The following is an 18547-nucleotide window of genomic DNA, read 5'->3' on the forward strand; positions in this document are numbered from 1 at the left end:
CCCAGTGCAGGAGCTGAGGATGATCAGGAGCACTGGCACAGCGCTGCGGAACACTGGCTGCTGGCAGCAGGGCTCTGCAGGTCAGGGGCTGCTGCTGCCAAGGGTCACCAGCAACCTGTGCTCAGCAGGCCTGGACTGATCTTCACCCCGAGAGCCTTCCCTGCTGGCTCTACAAGGAGTAGCAGCCCCCATAGCCAAACCTTGAGCCATAGCGCGAGCTGAAGGGGTAGCTGTAGCGGCCAGAGTAAAGCCCTGGGTAGCCATAGCAGTCCCCAGAGCCATACCAGCCCCGGTAGCCACCATACAGCCCCCCATAGCCATAGCAGTCCCCAGAGCCGAAGAGGCCCCGGGAGCCGTAGAGGCTGCCGCAGCTGTAGCGGTCCCCGAAGCCATAGAGGCCGCGGGAGCCGTAGAGGCCTCCGTAGCTGCGGAAGCCGCAGGGGCTGCCGCAGTCGTAGCTGCGGTAGGTGTAGGTGGTGCCGTAGCCGCAGGGCGAGTAGCAGTCATCCTCGCACTGGCCTTGGAGGAAAGTCATCCTGCTGCCACGGAGCTGAACCTGCAGCCAGCACCAGGGAGGAAAGGAGAAGGAGCAAATAAATCCCTGCAGCGGCAGGAGCAGGCTGAGGGCTCAGAGCTGCTCCCTGCCCCCATCTGGACGAGGGCAGGAGCAGGAAATGCATGGAAGTGTCCCTCCAGACATTCAGTGAGGAACATGGGAGGAACTCCATCAGGGAATGCCATGACAGGACGAGAGGTGATGGCTTCAGACTGCAAGAAGCCAGATTGAGATGAGAGATCCTTCCCCATGAGGGTGCTGAGGCACTGGAACAGGTTGCCCAGAGAAGCTGTGGGGGCTCCAAGCTTGGCAGTATCCAAATCCAGGTTGGATGTAGCCTGGAGCAAGCTGCTCCAGCAGGAAGTGTCCCTGCCCATGGCAGGAAGGTTGGAATTGAATGATCTTGAAGATCCTCTCCAACTCAAACCATTCCATGAACATGATGACAAATTCCTCAGCATCTTGTTCCCTCCTGTTCCTGCCCTGCTCTCCTTCACCCCCTGGGTCCAAGCAATTATTCTCCTGCTGGTGAAAGGGCAGGCTCTGGAATCTGCCTGCCTGGACCAAAGCCTCCTTGTGGCTGTCCCAGGACTGCTCCTGGAGAGCACTGTTAGGAGTGAACAGTGCTAAGGTTCTTGTCTGATATCAGCTCTGCATTCCCAAACCCTCACCCCCAAGAAGGATGCAGGTGTTTGACCTCTGCCATGCTGACACCCTCCAGCCTTCAGGACCATTTCTCCCACTCCCATTTCAGTGGTTTGCACCAATTTTGTGTCTGGCAGTGCTGGCAGCAGATGTCAGAGGCTCTGGAGCTGCTCTGCCAGCAGAGCTGAAGGCCTCCCTAGAGGTAACCCAGAAGAGTTATGGCAGCACCAAGGGGAGAGGAAACTCTTCTCTGACACTGCTGGAGGCAGCTCTGCAGACCTCATCACCAACAGCCTCTCCTGGGTAACCAAGATGCCCTCAACCTGTGCCAACAGAACCAGGAGTGCTTCATCCCCCACCTTTGAATCTTGAGCCCCCCAACTCTTGCATGCAGTGAGCACAGCCACAAGGCTTTAACCTCAGACAGCAGAGAAGCCTCAGCCCTGGCACAGACGACCCCCAGATTCCTAACCCTGAGGAAGAGATTGATAGGAGCAGAGCCTTACCGAGCTGGCTGGGAGAAGGAAGGCTGGAGAAGAGCTGATGAGGAGCCTCAGTCCTGAGCTCTTTTTATACTCTTCTTGGCTTATCTAAGCTGCCCTGTGGAGCCCAAAGCTTTGGAGCCTTATTGGTTGGAAAGCAAATTTGCCTGTCCGCGTCATATCTTCAATTAGTGTAATGTTCTCTTTGTTTGGGGTCATTACTCTGTTCCAGCCTCCCTGCACACATATTACAGGCTTCTTTCATCTTAAGGTGTTCTGGGCCAACCACATTCCTGATACCATTTTATTGTCTTTGCTGTCAAAACTAAAGGTTGTTTTCCCACAAAAGTCTTTCAAGCTTCCCTCCTCCCCCCCAAAAAAAGCACCAAAAACACTGGGGAGAGAGAAATGTTGAGTGAAAATGGAACAGAATCTGCCCAGGTGTTTGAAAATCTCAAAGTGAGGCACTGGGGCACAGTTTTATTTCATTATAGACTCGTTTGGGGTTGGAAAAGTCCTCTCAGGTCAAGCCCAGCCACCAGCCCAAGACCACCAAGGCCACTAAACCACGACCCCAGGTGCCATGCGCACAGGTCCAGAACACCTCCAGGGAATTTAGGCTTTTGGTGTTAAACTGCATCATTCCAAGAAACAGGAGCAGCACAAATGAGCCTTTAGCTGCATTCTTCCCCTGTGAAGAATCAAGCTGATGCATGAGCAGAAAGGATGTCCTGAGCAGGGCCAAGGAGCCCCAGGGCAAAGCTGCAGCCTTGGTGGTACTTGAGCTCATGCAGGGGCTTGCCCCTGAGTGCCACAGGACGCAGTGAAGGATGCAGGCTGGAACTTGGGCTGGATGTGTGTCAGGGTCGTTGGGATGTGGTGCTCAGGAGTATGGTTTAAGGTGAATCTAGCAGGGTGCTAGGTTGGACTTGGTGATCCTGAGGGGCTTTGCCAAGCTGGATGTTGCTGTGATGCTGTGACAAGAATGAGCCATGAGGACCCTGAAATGCCCTGGATGCTGTTTTACCGAGGAGTTGTGCTTAGGTTCTGCTTCTCAGCTGCTCAGCCTCCTTGCATCACCTGCAGGAGAACGGTGAGGGAGGCTGGAGCTGGCTGCAAAGCTCCTTGGGTGACCTTCACCTAATTCCTGGCATTAATTTGACTGCAAAACAAGGGCAGTAATGAGCAAGCAGGATGCTGAGGCTTCCTCAGAATTTTGAATACCAAAGCACTTCATCAGCACTCATTAATGTTCTCAGTTTGCAGAGGGTTGCACTATTTCAATATTAATACTTTGTCACCGAGGGACACCCCCAGATTTAATAACCTGGGCCCTGGCCAAGCTCATCAAGGCCTCCTCTTCCCAAGCCCTCATAATTTGATGCCAAAAAAGTAAAAGCTAGAAAAAGATTTGTTTAAAATGGGGAGGAGGAATTGCAGTCATGAGGCAGCTGGAAACCCTCCTCAGAATTGCTGCTGGGGAGCCAGAGGCACACAAAGGTGGTGGCAGGAGACCTCCACCAATGTCAGTGGTCAACTCCCAGGCCATGGTGATCAAGAACCACTTGGGGATGTGGTTTCGTGGCCTTAGGTTGGAGGTTGGACTCTATGATCTTAGAGCTCTCTTCCAGCCCAGGCAGCTCTGTGGTGCTGTGGTGCTGAGCAGATGCTCTGCTGCCTTTTGGCACAGCCAAGCCAAAGCTCCTCCAAGCCCCTGGCAGTCCCCCGAGCAGGTTGCGCAAGCAGTAATGATCTAAATGTCCCCAAAATGATTCCCAGGCAGCTACAAAGAATCCACAGCAATTTTAGCAGCAGTGTGCTGAGGCCCAGCAATGTGCTGGGCCCCTTCTGCTGCCTTGGAGATGAAAGGTCTGGAGGTGTCATCTGCTGCGTCACAGCAATCACCCCTGCGGCCACAGCAGCCAGAGACGTTGGCTGGACACCAGCACCCCTATATATAGGGACCCACACCACCAGGGCTGCAGCCACTGCTCTCACCTCGCTGCCCTTGGTGAACCAGGTGAGTCGGTGCCCACTCTGCCCTCGCCTGAGATCCCTCTGCCTGGGTGTGTGGCTGCTTGGCTGTGGGAGCGTTTGTGTGGGGCAGAGAGATGGAGCTTAGAGAGGCCCTAAAAGGTGGAAGTTTGCTACCACCGGGTCAGCTGTGAGGGATCTGTGTTGTCATTGAGTGTTGGGAGCTCAGAGCATGAAGTGTAGGGAATTCAGAGCATGAAGTGTTGGGAGCTCAGAGCATGAAGTTTTGGGAATTCACAGATTTGCCTGGTTGGAGAAGACCTTCAGCTCATTGAGGCCAACCATAACCTCACAGTTCCAATGCCGAAGTGTTGGGAGCTGCAGGGCTGACGTGCAGGGAGCTCAGCCCCATGGGTGACACTCCATGGACTGCTCCCAGCAGACACTTGGCAATCTCTTTGAATTTCGTTAGCTCCTGGGCTGGGGAAGTTCAGTTCTCAGTAGGCAAAAGCTCCTCTTGAGGTAGGACCCCAAGCTCTCCAGAGGTCCCTTCCAGTGCCTAATACCCTCTGATCTTTGTAGCCATTCTGAAAAGCTGAGGGGGAGAAGAACAAAGAAGTTGTTTGGGATTCAGAAGGTTACAACCAGCAATGGGCTGGGTTTGGGAGGATGGAGGCAGCAGGCTTCACTTCCTCAGCTCTCTGCCAGCTCTGAGCCTTTTCCCCTGCTGCCAGCAGCCTGTGGACTCACTTGCTCCTGGGTGTGCATTTCAGGTTTGCCTGCATCTGCCAACCATGACCTTCTACAGGGACTCCTACAACAATGCCTGCTGCTCCCTGCTTGCCTGTGAAGACCTCTATGGTTTTGGGGGCCTGAATGGCTACAGATTCGGGAGCCCCTATGGTTACTACCGTGAGCAGTGCCAATACAGCAGCCCTTATGGCTACAGGAGCTTTGGGTCCCTGGGTGGGAGCAGAGGCTTGTCTGGGTTTGGAGGTTTCTATGGGTATGGGGACCGGTATGGGGACCTGTATGGGTTTGGGTTTGGCTACCCCTTCTCTGGTTTTGGAAGTGGAGCCTTCTACTGACAGAGCAGCCCAGCAGTGGAATGCAGGACCCAGGCTCCTGGCTAAGATTGCGCTACCGAGAGATGCCAAGCACCCTGCTCTGCCTGAGGCCAGGCGGTGCCAGGCTGCCCTGTGCCCCTCTTTGGTATCTCCTCTTTCTACAGCTGTTCCTCTAAGAAGGGCAACCTGAGTCCCAGCAAGCACTGAGGCAGCTTCAGAGCACAAGCACTGAAGCATCACTGCTGGAGCAAAGGGAGACTCTCAGGTGTGGGCCAATTGTCTCCTGAGTTAATTCACAGCCAGAGCAAAGGAGACTGCAGACACCATGAGCAAGTCTCCTGTGCTTGGCTCTGAGCTTCACCACAGATGACATCTGGCAGAGAAGCTCCTGGTGTGCAGCTGTGCTGAGCCTCATCTGCAGTGAGCTTGGCTTATGGGCAGCTCTGTGAGCAAGAACCGAATCTGGACTGTCCAACTCCACCACTGGCAGCAGCCAGCAGCCAGCCAGCAGTCAGCCACCATCCATCCAGCCACCATCCATCCAGCCACCATCCATCCAGCCACCATCCATCCAGCTCTGCTTGCTGAAGGCCCTTCTGTAAAACTGTAAACCTGTTCTCTCTCTCTCACTCCTCATCTTCATTAAAATCTCTTTGCTTGATGCCAAGGGGTTCAGACTTCTTTGGTCTGCACTCATACACCACTGCAGAGGGACCAGCAGAGCTGCTGCTCTGAGCAGCCAAAGAAGAGGGAGATGCTTGAGCATCACCACACTGAGCATCAGCACATCCCCACCTGGAATGCTCCAATCCCGACTTGTTTCCCAATCTAGGAAGAAGTTTGAGGGGAGACTTCATTGCTGTCTACAGCTCCTCCCTGAAAGGAGGTTGGAGTGAGGTGGGGTTGGTTTCTTCTCTGCAGTATCAGGTGACAGAAAGAGAGGAAATGGCCTCCACTTGCACTGGGGGAGGTTCAGATTGGACCCGAGGAACAATTTCTGTCCTGCAAGAGTGGTCAGGGACTGGAACAGGCTGCCGAGGGAGGTGCTCAAAAAACATGCAGATGTGGCACTTAGGGCCATGGTTTAGTGGCCATGGTGGTGCTGGGTCAGTGGAGCAAGCTGGGCTTTGTCCTTAGAAAACAACTTTCCAAAGCTAGGGAATAGGTAGAAGTCTCCTGAGCTGCCAAGGGCAGCAAAGACAGCCAAGGTTAAAGACACCTGAGAGGAGAGAGCAAAGGCAACAAAGCCACAGGAGATCTTTGCAAACTGAGCAGCCAGGTTCTGCAGGGAGCTGCTGCCAGCCTCTGCCAGGTCACCTCAGGAGATCAAGGAGCCTGGGTTCAGATTCCTAACATGAGAGGTGGTGATGCAGCTTGGAACAAGGTGGTTCAGCAAGCACAGGCCAGAGAGGGATCTCATCATCAAAGGCATCACTGGGAGTCAAAGCCTTGGCAGCAGTGACTGTGAGGGGCAACTTGGGGCTGGTTTTCAGATGGCTTCTCCCCCTCTTCTGGTGGCACTCAAGCAGCTCTGCACTCCTCAGCTGAGGGGGCAAAGGAGAGGAAAGGGTCAAGGGTGGAGCAGCTTGGAGAAGCACTTTCATGGGCAGAAAAGCAGTGGCAGGAGAGCAGTCCCCAGCCACAGAAGCTCTTGCTGCAGCCCCAAGTCCATCTCTCCACATCCAGGCCGTTGCTTTCCTGCAGCCATCTGACCTTGAGCTGGGTAACAGCAGCAGCAGAGCCCCTGAGGCTCAGAGCCACAGAGTGCTCAGGAGGGGCCCTCCAAGGGTGTCTTGTCCTAGCCCCTGCACTCAGCAGGGACACTTCCAGTTACATCAGGCTGCAGGAAGGAGCAGCCATGGCCAAGGGAAGGGTTTGGTCCTGCTGCCTCACTGCTCAGAACTCAGCTCTGTGCCCTCCTTTGAGCAAGATGGAACTGGATCAGGATGCTCCAGGAAGAGCTCAGGGCAGCAACCTCCACCCAAGCCTCCTAGGAGGGCACCTTGGCAGGGCATCAGCTCAGCCCTTCTAAGCTGGCAGAGCTGTTGAGACAGCTGCAGTAATCCTGCTGCTCGCTGCTGTCAGCAGCAAACAGGGCAGGGTGCCCCTGGGAAAGGTGGAGGAATGTTGGAGTCTCCCAGCACCATAAAGTCAGCTCCGCTCCTGCAGCACTCCAGGCTCGTCCCTCCTGCAGGAACGGTGCAGGAGGCTCCACAGGGAAGCAGAGGGAGAGAGGAAGCAAAAACAACCACACCAAATTCTCAACCTGTTCAGGATCCTTTGGCCCCCACAGCAGCAGGTCCAGTTTGCCAGCAGAGCAGCATTCCTGATGCTTGTTCCCTTGGAAGGACCCTGGAGAGCTGCCAGGCCAAGCCCTGCTGCAGCAGGGTCGCCACGGCTGGTGCTGTGTGAGCAGCACTCTCCCCTTTCTGGGGCTTTCTGCCCCAGGGCTGGGGGGAAGCTGCTGAGAGCAGCTCCTTGCCTGCCCTCAGGCACTGTCCTAGCCGGCAGGGCAGCTCATTTAGCTAACAGAAACTCAGCTCCTCTCATTCCACTCCAATTCCCGAGCGCAGGAGCTCCTGGGAGCAGGCTGTCGTTATCCCATTAGACATTTAGATGGACCCAGTGAGCAACCCAGGGGATGAGCCCGGCCACAGGACCTGCCTCCAGCACTCAGCTCCACTGCTGGCCTGAGAACCTCCTGGAAGAGGGAATTTATCCCAAACCCCCTCTGACTGCAGAGCAGTCTGGGAGTGGAACAGCTCCAGGAGGCCACAGAAGTGTTGGAAGGGCTCTGCTGGGAGGCCAAGCTGGAAGGGTTGAGGGAGTAGAGCCTGGAGAGGAGAAGCCTCCATGGAGACCTTCTGGAGAACTTCCAGATGATGAGAGCTGAGCAGAATGCTGGGGACAGAGTTTGGAGCAGGACCTGTGGTGGCAGGGCCTGGTGGGGATGGTTTGGAGCTGCCAGAGGGAGATTTGAAGTGCAGAGATGATCCTGAAGGCCCCTTCCAACCCAAGCCATTCCCGCTGGGAGACCTCAGTAGCAAGCACGGGATCATGAGGGGTGAAGAAGACCTCTGAGGTGATCCAGCCCAACCACCACCACCACAGCCACTACGAAGCTGCAGTTCACTTCCAATGAGCCATTAGCAGCACAATGAGGACTCCTCCAACCTGGCTTTTGAGGTTTTGGGGGTGTCTCTTCGGCAGGGCAGGATTCCTGTGGTTGGAGAGCATCAGCTCTAATCACTGCTGAGGCTCCTCAGCAGCCAGTTACTGTCCCAGCTGCTGCCCAGCCTCATTTCCCTCACAGAGCAGGACAAAAGTCAGCCAGGGAGAGACTGCCAGGAGACAACTCAACATTTCCACCCCTGTTTTAATTCTGAATTCTGCTTTTCCCTGGACAAAAAGTGTGAAACAGCACAGCTCAAACGGGCAGAGCACAAAGCTTTATTGTCAGCGTGGTCCTGAGGAGGTTCCAGATTCCATGGGTGGGCACCACCAGCCCCAAGTCAGGCTGCTGTAGAAGGTGGAGCAGAGCAGCAGTGGCATGGCCTGGGCTGCACTAACCCAGGAGACCAAGCCAGAAATGCTCTTTTCACACACAAAGCTGCCCAGCCTTGGCTCGTAGCTGCTGCTCCAAGCAGCTCTGCTCGCTGTAGGTGACACCAGGTGAGAGCAGCAGCAAGACCCAGGCCAAGGAAAGGTCTCCACAGAGCCCAGCGTGAGCAGGAACACCGAAAGCAAAGCTGTGGGCAGCAGCTTCGTGAGGTGACAGCCACAGCCCGGAGGCTGCCGTGGGAAGGGGACGCTCAGACCCCCCCTGCCGAGCCCCTGGAGGATGTCGTTGAAGCAGCCCAGCAGGACCAGGCTGGCACAGCAGGGCAGAGCAGCTGAGCCTCCAGGAGCAGCAGAGGGGAAGCAGAGGCAGGCACAGAGGTGTCGCAAGGAGGTGTTTAATGAGGAGGCAGCAGGATGACAGAGCACAGAGCATTGCCCACGAGCTGTGCTTGGCTGCTCCCTGACTCACCACGGCTGCTGCTGCTTCCCTGGGCAAGCTCTGCGGCGATCCCCAGCCCTGATCCCGGCGGGAGGAGAACAAAGAGCAGAGCCTGGCTGACTCCAGCCCTTTTGTCAAGGCAGCAGCAGCCGCAGCCGGAGCCTGCAGAGACCTGGGCAGGCTTTGACAGCAGATCCCAGATCCCAGATTCCTTCATCCCACAGTGACACCTCCGTGCCACAGGGAAGGAGTTAGCAGCACAGAGCACTCAGACTGGCAGGAGGGCTCGGGTTGGGAGGGACCTCGGAGATCATCCAGCCCCAGCCCACCGTGGCAGGCAGCAGCAAAGGCAGACTCGGGAGAACTAAGTTGAATGAGGCCTTGAGCGACCTGTTCTAGTGGGAGGTGTCCCTGCCTGGAGGGGGATTGGAACTGGCTGAGCTTTGAGGTCCCTTCCAGCCTAAGGCATTCCGTGATCCCATGACAGAGAAGGACACAAAGGAACGTTCCAGGAGCTCTGAGCACCTCCAGATGCGTTTAATGGCAGCCCCAAAGCCCCAACCCTTCTTCAGTGCTGTGCCCTGGGGCTCAGCCCCATCCTGCTTGGCATCTCCTGGGCATGGCTCTTGCGTCAGCAGCAGCTCCCACTGGGTCTAGCAAGGGTTGCAGCTTCCGACAGGGTACCCTCGCCCCCAGCTGGCGCCGCCATAGACGCGAGAGCCCCCCGGGACCCGGGCAGCAGCAGTGCCGCTCCCCACGTCGGGGGCTCCCTCCGAGCCCACCACGCTCTGCTGCGGGAAGGTGCTGAGGATGGGCCCCGGGAAGGTGACCACCACCGGAGGGGGGTAGATGACCACGGTGGAGTCCGGGCACTGCCGCACGCAGGGCTCGTTGCAGCTGTCGGCAATGGGCTGCGGCACAGCCACCCCGCACCGGGGCGCACTGCAGGAGCTCGGGGACAGCATTCCGCGGGGCTGCGCAGCCTGCGGGGGGAGGGAAGAGCGTTAGAAAGGCAAAGTCCCTCAGGCTTGGCGGGCAAGCGTCCGAGGAACAGCTGAGCAGCAAAGGCAGAAGTGGCAGAGCTCAGCTCCCAGAAGAGCCCTGCAGACCCTTTGGCCACCAGCACAGCTGGAAAGGAGTTTCCTTGGGAAAGATGTGGAGCTCATCAGCCACTTCTGCATCCACCAAAGGCAGCAGCTGGAAAGTCAACACTTCACTTGCAGCAAGAGAACCTCAGGCTGGTGACAGAGCACAGGCTGCAGCTTGACTTAGGACCACAAGCAGAGGGCTGGTGGAGTTCAGCTCAGACTTACCTGGTGCACAAGAGAGAGCAAAGGGAACTGATGCCCAGGAGCTGCTGAGGAGCACTTTTATATTGCCCCTGGAGTGCCCAGGGCATGACTCAGCCACACAGAAACCTCCTCAGCAGCTCCCAAACACGTTTTTTGCTCTTACCTCTGCTAATCAATGGCAGCAGTTTTACAGGAGCTGCTCTTTGCAATTAGCAGCTTGACCTCCACCCCCCATCCCCACCCTCTGCTTCCCTGCCCTGTCAGAGAGGCTCTCTGCTGACTCTGCCAGCTGGAAAGTGACAGGAGGCTGATCTGGATCCTGCTGATGTCCTCCACGGATGGGCTTGTTCCTGGCAGGTGGTAACCAACAATTTGCTTGGGAGAAAATGTCCTTGAGTCAGCCCAGGAAGGGCTGCAGAAGCCAGGGGGAAATGTCTGAGAGAGTCACAGGCTGGGTTAGGCTGGAAGGGACCTGAAAGATCTTCCAGTGCCAATCCCCTGCCGTGCCCAGGCTGGTCGAGGTCCCATCCAACCTGGCTTTGAACACTGCCAGGCTTGGAGCCCCTGCAGGTCCTCTGGGCAACCTGTTTCAGTGCCCCAGCACCTCCCTGGGAAGAATTTCCTCCTCAGGTCCCATCTCAGTCCAGCCTGGCAGTCTGACTTCCAGTCTGAAGCCATCACCTCTCATCCTGCCACTCCAGGCCTTTGCACAATTCCCTCCCCAGCTCTCCTGGAGCCCTGGCAGGCTGCTCTAAGGTATCCCTAGAGCCCTCTCTTGCCCAGGCTGAGCAACTCCAGCTCGCCCAGCCTGAGGTGCTCCAGCCCCTGATTGTCTTGGTGGCCTCCTCTGGACCTGCTCTAACATCTGGGCATGGTGTGGGCAGCTTCATGGTGGTGTTGGCTGAGGAGCAGGCAGGTCCCTGGCTCTGTGCTGCTGAGGCTGACCCCTGCTCAGAGCTCTCCACACAGCACAAACTGAGCTCTCTGCATCCCCAGAGCAGCTCCTGCAGCCCTGCTGGGTGCAGGCATTCATCAGCATTCAGCAATGAAGCCCAGGAGAGCAGGGCAAGGCCAAGTGCTGATGCCATGAAGCAGCCCATCCTGGGGAGCTGTAAATCCTGACCTGATTAGTGAATTGGACAGAAAAGGACCATAATTAAGGTGTGGTCCAGGCAGGACCTTCTCAGGCATTTTTTCCAGCGAGTGGCTTGGCCAATAAAAGGCCTCCTGAAGCCCTGATGCAAGAGGGAGCAACAGGTGGAAGATGCCTCTGGCAGCCCAGTCGGGGCTGAGTGGCAGCTGCCAGGGTGAGGTTATCACTGTGATAAACAGCAGCCTGGGCAGGAAGCTGAGGCTCAGCAGTCAGCAAGATGCCAGGGATGGCAACGCCTTGAGCCAGCAGGCAGAGGGGCAGCAGCTTCCCCATCCTGAGCCCTCAGAGTCACTAAGGTTGGAATCATTGAGCCAAACATCAACCCAGCCCCACCATGGCACCAAGCTATGCTTCCCCCCCAGCGCCATGGGCACGGGTTTCTTGCACACCTCCCTGGATGGGCACTCCACCAGCTCCCTGGGCAGCCTGGGCCAGGCCCTGACCACTCTTGCAGGGCAGAAATTGTTCCTCATGGCCAACCTGAGCCTCCTCTGGTGCAACTTGAGGCCATTTCCTCTCATTCTATCACCTAGGGAGAAGAGATCAACCCCAACAACCTGGAGCCTGGGGCTGGGCTCTGCTCGGTGGTGCCCAGGACCAGGCCAAGAGCCAAGGGGCACAAAGTGGAGCTCAGGAGGTTGCAGCTGAGCAGGAGGAGAAAGCTGTTTGGGGTGAGGGTGCAGGAGACCTGGAGCAGGCTGCTCAGAGAGGCTGTGGAGTGTCCTTTTCTGGAGAGCTTCCAACCCCCACCCTGGGCAAGCTGCTGTGAGTACCCTGCTGGAGAAGGAGGGGTGCAGGAGGTGATCTCCAGAGCTCCCTTCCCACCACTCAGGGATTCTATGAGGAAGAGGGAAAGTGGAGTAATGAAGAGGACCACTGACCCACTCCCCCCACTGCTGCCTGCTCCCCAGTCTGCTGAAAGATGCTGCCAGGGAAGAGGTCAGAGATATCCTGGGCACCACTAATGAGGTCAAAGGAACAAAAATTGGCTTCTGCCTCTCCCATAAAGGTTTGGCCTGGAAAGGAGGCACAGGGTGTGAGGAGCACCTCAGCTCCTCTGGGGATAACAACCCTGTGATGCTCACAGGTGAGTAAAGCAATTACAGCCAGGGGAGAAGCAGGGCAGGAGCAAATCTCCCCCTGTGCCAATTAGGGTTTGACCCACACTGGCTCAGCTTTTCCAGGCAGTCCCAAAGGGCCATATAAAACCCACCTGGCTCCAGGCTTCCAGCCCAGGTCTCATCCCCCCACCAGGAGCTTGGTGAGTTGCTGACTTCTTTCTGTTCCCAGCTGCCAAAAGTGTCCTTTGGTGGCACTGGGAGCTTGGACGTGGGTCCTGCAGAGATGCTCTGGCACTGCGGATCAAGAGGGAGATGCTGCTCCTGAAGGCTCTTTCTTGGGCCAGCTCTGCCCCTCTCCTCTCCTCTCCTCTCCTCTCCTCTCCTCTCCTCTCCTCTCCTCTCCTCTCCTCTCCTCTCCTCTCCTCTCCTCTCCTCTCCTCTCCTCTCCTCTCCTCTCCTCTCCTCTCCTCTCCTCTCCTCTCCCTGGGCCACCTCTGCCCCTCTTTCCTCTACCATCCACAGCCAGGTCAGGTTTTTCTAGCTTGAGCCTGAGGTCTGCAGAGCTGCTTCCAGCCTGGTCTGATCTTTCCCCTCTGACCCAGCAATCTGGGGACCACCAACTTCAGCTTTGACAGGCTCTGAACTCCTTTATTTCTTCTCTCACTTCAGTGGCTCAAGCACTGCCTCTGCTAGCAGCTGACCCTGACCCCCAGGACAGACCAAGGTAGGTGGCTGCAGTTATATCAGATGCTGACTTCTGTCTGTGAGACCTCACCTCCAGCCCTGCCTCCAGAAGATGAGCCAAGGGCTGGAGCAGCTCTGCTCTGAGCACAGGCTGAGGGAGCTGGGCTTGGGCAGCCTGGAAAGGAGAAGGCTCCAGGGGGACCTCAGAGCTGCTGCCAGAGCCTGAAGGGATCCTGCAGGAAGGCTGCAGAGAGACTCTGCATGAGGAGGTCTGAGCCAGGCCCAGGGGAATGGTTTGGAGCTGAGGCAGAGCAGGCTGAGAGTGGAGCCAGGGAAGGAGTTCTGCAGCACAGGGTGGGGAGACTCTGGAGCTATCAACTGCTGCAGTCAGTGGGGCAGTGGTGAGTGGGGCCAGTGCTGGGTTCCCATCCCTCCCTGGCAGCAGCTGGCATCGTTTGCTCTCTGCACACTCCAGATGGAGTTGGAATTGCTCCCTGCTGGCACAGGCTGAAGGGGATGAGGGTAGAGGCTCAGAGCAGGAAGCTGCACCAGCAGCAAGGCAGCTTCCAGAGCAGTTCTGCAGAGGACTCCTTCACTTTCCCTCCTTGCCTTGGTTCCCAGGTTCCCCTCCAGGCCAGGACCATGTCTCACTACAGCTACCAGTACAAGCAGAAGTGTGTCGTGCCCTGTGGGGTGAAGTTTGCCACGCCAGCCTTCACCCAATGCCACCACCCCTGTGCTGGGCAGTGTGGGTCCTGTGCCCCCTGTGCTGCCAAAGGTGCCAAGCTCTACACCGTGAGGAAGACCCTGCGGAGCAGCCCCCCCTGCTCCTCACCCTGCTCCTCAGGCTGTGTTGAGATTGTGGAAGGGTCCTGTTCCCCCTGCAGCCCCACATCCCTTCACCCTTGCTCTCTGGGCAGAGACCATCTCTGTGTGCCACACTGTGGGCAGCAAAGCCTTGTGAGATGCCCCCAGCCCTGTGCTCCAACTCCTGTGTGCCAGCACAGCTCCTACCAGTGGTCCAACTGCTACCACTACAAGTGTGGGCAGCCCTAAGCTCCCTGGAGGTGCCCACAGAGGGACCAGGTGATGGAGAGCAGGAGGCACACCCAGGGCTGAGCTCTCAGCTGCTGCTGGACAGACACCTCCAGGGACACCTGCCCTTCTTCAGTCCTCTCCATCTCAGCCTCTGTGTGAGGCTTCAAGGCCTCAGAGCTTCACATCTACAGTCTCCAGGGCTCAGACCTCAGCTGCACGAAGACCTCTTCCCATGGCTGCCAGTGAACAGAACCAGAGAATCGTGGAGGTTGGAGAAGCCCTCTGAGACCACCCAGGCCAACCCAGCCCCACCACAGCCACCAGAGCACATCTTGCAGTTCCAGGTCTGCAGGACTCCCTCTCCCTGGGCAGCCTGTTCCAGCCCCTGACCACTGCTGCAGTGGAGGCATTTTCTCTGACATCCAACCCAGTCCCCCCTGCTGCAGCTTCCTCTTGTCCCTTTCCTTGGCAGAAGACCCCAATCCTCACCTGGCTCCTGGCTCCAGCCTCTGCTCAGGGAGGTCTCCCCTCAGCCTCCCCTGTTCCAGCCTCACCACCCCCAGCTCCCTCCTCTGCTCCTCCCCAGCCTCTTCTCCAGACCCTTCCCCAGCTTTGTTGCCTTTCTCTGGCCCTGCCCCAGCCCCTCAGTGTCCTTCTGACGGGGGGGACCCAAACCTGGCCCCAGCCTATCTCTGAGCTCTGCCATGGCCATGGGCCCTCACCAAGGGCACTGCCTCAGTGCCCTCGCCCAGCCCAGCCCCAGCAAACCCCAGTCCTGCCAGGCTGGCACTGCCCAGAAGGTTCTGCTGCTGCCCCCAGCTTGGCTCCAGGGGAGATGTGGCACAGAAATTGACTTCCTTGCTCTGCTCTCTGCATAGCCAACAGGCATGGGGCAAGCAAAGCCCAAGTGGTGCCGAGCAGGACCTGGCTCTGAAGCCAGGGGCTCTGCTGTGGGGAGCAGCTGACTCTGGGTGCCCTTCACCCCTGCTGCACCCAGCTCTGATGCAGCAGTTGCAGGACCTTGCTGCAGCCTGCCTTGGCTCTCTGCTGTGTAATCAACACCTCCCCTAATAAAGCCTCTCCTGCCTCCAACCAACCACTTCCATTTGGGTTTGGTTTTTCTCCTCCCTCCCATGTCACATCTGATCAGAGCTGAGCATCCACAGCTGCAGAGCCACCATGGGAAGAAGGTGACACAAGCTCAGATCCCCACAGTGGATCTCAAGGCAGCTCACAGGAGAGCTAAGACAGCTTCAGGGTGGCCAAGGCCACGAATCAATCAGCTGCCAGCAGGCACTGGAGTTGTCTGGGCAGTGCCTTCACCCCCGGACCCTGCTGCTGAGCTGCAGAGAGCCAGGAGGTCTCTCCTCAGCCTCCTTTTCTCCAGGCTGGACACCCCCAAGTCCCTCAGCCCTGTTCTCCAGACCCTTCCCCAGCTTTCCTGCCTTTCTCTGGACCCACCCCAGCCCCTCAATGTTCTTCTTGCAGTGAGGTCACATCACTTGAGGAGATTGGGCAGGCTGCAAGACTCCAAACTCACTTTGATTTGTGCAGCAGGTTGGTTTGTGCCTGGTGAAAGGCCCAGAGGTTTGGTACCCAGCCAAAGGCAGCAGACAGCCTTGGTGCCAAGGCCCAGGTGAAAATCAGAAGCACCAGCTCTGACGTGGCAGAACCTCCCTGGAGCCAGCAGAGGCTGCTCCAGCTCTGCCTGCTGGGAGAGCAGTGGTGGAGTTGTGCTTCCCTCCTGCCAGCCAAGGGGCAAACCTCTACTGTGGTGGCATCGAAGGGAGGGTGAAGCTCTGTGGTGGTGCCCAGCAAGGGCTCTCCCACTCCCCCTCCTGGCTGCCACCCTGCAGTCTGTGCCCTCAGCACCTCAGCAGGATGATGCTTAGCAACAACAGGAGCCAAGGAGCCTTTCTGCCCCTCTCCCTGGGGCATTCACCCAGGCTGTAAGAGGTCCTGGCTGGCAAAGCTCTCACCCCTGAGTGTTCCCTTGGGGAGCTGCTCCGGCAGCTCCTTGCCTCACTGCCTCATGCCCTCTGCACCCCTTGCCCACAAGCACTGCAGGAGAGACCTGCTTGGGGCTGTGTGTGCTGTGTCCCAGCCCTGCAGTCTCAGCCTGCCTAAGGCAGCTGGGCTGTGCCCTCCTCTGTGCCCTGCCCTGGGCACCTCCAGCTTCCACAGCCCCTGGGTTCCACAGCAGTGATGGAAGCAGCAGCCAAGATACATCTTCTGGTGAGGAGCAGCTGAGGGACCTGAGTGTGCTCAGCCTGGAGAAAGGGAGGAAGGGGAGGACCTTCTGGCTCTCTGTAGCTCCCTGAGAGGAGGTTGGAGCCAGGTGGGGTTCAGACTCTTCTCCAGGCCTGTGGTTCTCCCTGGTTGTTGGAGTGAGGGTCATGGTCTGGCTGCTGCTCGTTGAGCACCTTGGAGAGCATCGAGGCCCTGTCAAGGCTCTGGTGAGCTTGGAGGGAGTTCTGCTGCTGCTTTGTCTCCTGATCAGCAGCTCCAGCTCTGCAGGAGCACTTTGTAGACCTAAACCCAGCCCTGCACCCGCTCCTGCTCTGAGCTTCCAGCACCTCAGAGCCTCCTCAGCATCGTCCAAGCTCACAAAGGTTCTTCCCTGCTATGATGTAAAAAATGTGGGGAATAAGTAGAAGGTTTTGAGCAGAGCTCTGCCCCTTGAGAGCCATCACAGAGCGGCAGGGCATGGAGGGGACCCCTGGAGACCCTCCGGGCCAGCCCCCATGCGTTGGTCTGGCAGCAGTGGCACCAAGTGGCTGAGGGCAGCTTTTGGGGGAGGTCTCTTCAATTCCCAACGGCTCTGGCAGGGTTAGGGACCTTAAACCTGCCCTGCCCTGCCGTGCCCTGACAGATGGTGCCAGGGCGTCTGGCAAGCCAAGCGTTGCCGGTCGCAGAGCGCCCTCCGGCGGCGGAGCGCGGGATGAGCTGCAGGAACCCGGACACCGCTCCCTCACTCCCGCTGCGGCTGCTCGGTGTAATTAGCAGCCGTCATTAGCTGCTGCCACCACCAAAGCTCAGCCGAACGCCGCTCGGGATGCGCCAGCCAGGGGCGAGACTGGGAGTGAGCAACCGCACAGCACTCGCGGGAGCTCTGTGCCCGCCAGGGACCTCCGCGGGGCTCACCCCTTGGCTTGCGGCGGCGCAAGAGGCAGCTCTGAGCCTGCAGCTTCGCTTCCTGGCGTCGAGGGCAGCGGCTGGAGTCCCGCACGGGGAGATGTTGGCAGCCCAAGACCAAACGTGGGAGTGGGAGGCAGAGCAGCCAGGGCAGGAAGGTGTCCTGCTGGGGGGCTGCAGCCTGCTGGTGGCAAACTCTGCTGTGAAGGGCTGCAAGCCCAGAGCCGTGGGGATGTGAGGGGCAGCTGAGCGGTGCCAGGGATGTGCCAACCTCATGAAGCTCAGCGAGGCCAAGTGCAGGTTCAGGGCCAGGGCAGGTTCAAGTTGGAGATCAGAAGGACCTGCTTCGCTGGAAGGGTTCTCCAACCTGGCCCAGGCTGCCCAGGTGGGTGGCTGAATGCCCATCTCTGGAGGGGTTGCAGAGCTGTGGTGCTGAGCCCATGGCTGAGCCCCAGCCTTGGTGGAGCTGGAGAATGGTTGAACTGAAGGAGCTTCAGGAGCTTCTCCAACTAGGAGTGCTGTGACCCCACAACACCCTTGGGTTGTGCTGTCCCTGCCTTATCAGTGCCCTGCTCACAACCTACTGTGGTAATGTTGATTGATTGTGGTTATTAATGTTGACATTAACATCCAGGCAAAAATCAATAAACCAGGAACAAATATTTATTAACACTAAAAGCTCTCAAGAAAAGTTCTCTGTGAGGTTCTGGGGCAGCTCTGTGGATGTTTGCAGACAGGGAGCAGCACTGCAAAGCAGTGAAGCAGAACTCGCTCTATGCAAGCATCAATTAGAGCTGTGGGACGGATGCTGGCAGCCAATGTGCTGCCTGCCCTCTAGGGGAACTCCGGAGGCTGCTCTCTGCTGAGGCAGGAGGCACAACCAGCTACAGAACCAGACCAGGTCCTGAACGATGAAGAGGCTTTTGGTGGTGTCCACTCACAAAGTCACTGGGGGTTGGGCTCTGCTGCCAGGCACCCAGGGACAGAACAAGGGGACACAGCCTCAAGCTGTGCCAGGGGAGGTCTGGGCTGGATGTTAGGAGGAAGTTCTGTGCAGAGGGAGTGATTGGCATTGGAATGGGCTGCCCAGGGAGGTGGTGGAGTGTTCAAGAAGCCTGGATGAGGCACTTAGTGCCGTGGTCTGGTTGACTGGACAGGGCTGGGTGATAGGTTGGGCTGGATGAGCTTGGAGGTCTCTGTGTTGGTTCTGTGGACTTTGTGTCCTGGCTCAGCATAGCAGCGTGGGCAGCAAAGCAGAGTGTGGAAGGGGCTGGAAAGGACCTCTGAAGGTCACTGACTCCAAGTGATGCCATGAGCTGGGTCAGTGGAAAGAGGTCCCCAGTGCTGGTGGCATGTCCTGCTCCACTGCTCCTCACTTTCGGGCAAGCTCATCTGCTCCAGTCCCCTGCCACGGCAGGGACACCTCCCAGCTGGACCCAGCTGCTCAGGGCCTCATCCAG

At 57.8% G+C, this 18547-nt stretch overlaps 2 protein-coding genes across 2 annotated transcripts; one reads left to right on the plus strand and one right to left on the minus strand.

Moving 5' to 3' along the window:
* Positions 1-169: 169 nt before the first annotated feature.
* On the minus strand, positions 170-12435 carry LOC135192649 (claw keratin-like). Its single transcript, XM_064175920.1, has 3 exons — positions 12383-12435; positions 9473-9707; positions 170-426 (listed from the first exon to the last, which is right to left on the minus strand). Exons 1-3 carry the CDS (start codon positions 12410-12412, stop codon positions 170-172), a joined length of 522 nt encoding a protein of 173 aa, XP_064031990.1. The 5' UTR covers positions 12413-12435.
* On the plus strand, positions 4452-4745 carry LOC135192630 (keratin-associated protein 19-2-like). Its single transcript, XM_064175900.1, has one exon. It carries the CDS (start codon positions 4452-4454, stop codon positions 4743-4745), a length of 294 nt encoding a protein of 97 aa, XP_064031970.1.
* Positions 12436-18547: the final 6112 nt, after the last annotated feature.

The sequence above is a fragment of the Pogoniulus pusillus genome, chromosome 43 (assembly GCF_015220805.1).
Source record: "Pogoniulus pusillus isolate bPogPus1 chromosome 43, bPogPus1.pri, whole genome shotgun sequence".
Classification (NCBI taxonomy): domain Eukaryota; kingdom Metazoa; phylum Chordata; class Aves; order Piciformes; family Lybiidae; genus Pogoniulus; species Pogoniulus pusillus.

Coding starts and splice junctions, on each gene's coding strand:
- LOC135192630 (XM_064175900.1), top strand. CDS start 4,452: ATGACCTTCTACAGGGACTCCTACAACAATGCCTGCTGCTCCCTGCTT.
- LOC135192649 (XM_064175920.1), bottom strand. CDS start 12,412: ATGAGACCTGGGCTGGAAGCCTGGAGCCAG. Junction 9,708..12,382: donor GGCTGGAAGCCTGGAGCCAG/GTGGGTTTTATA, acceptor CTCCCCCCGCAG/GCTGCGCAGCCCCGCGGAAT. Junction 427..9,472: donor AGCCCCCGACGTGGGGAGCG/GCACTGCTGCTG, acceptor GCGGCTTCCGCA/GCTACGGAGGCCTCTACGGC.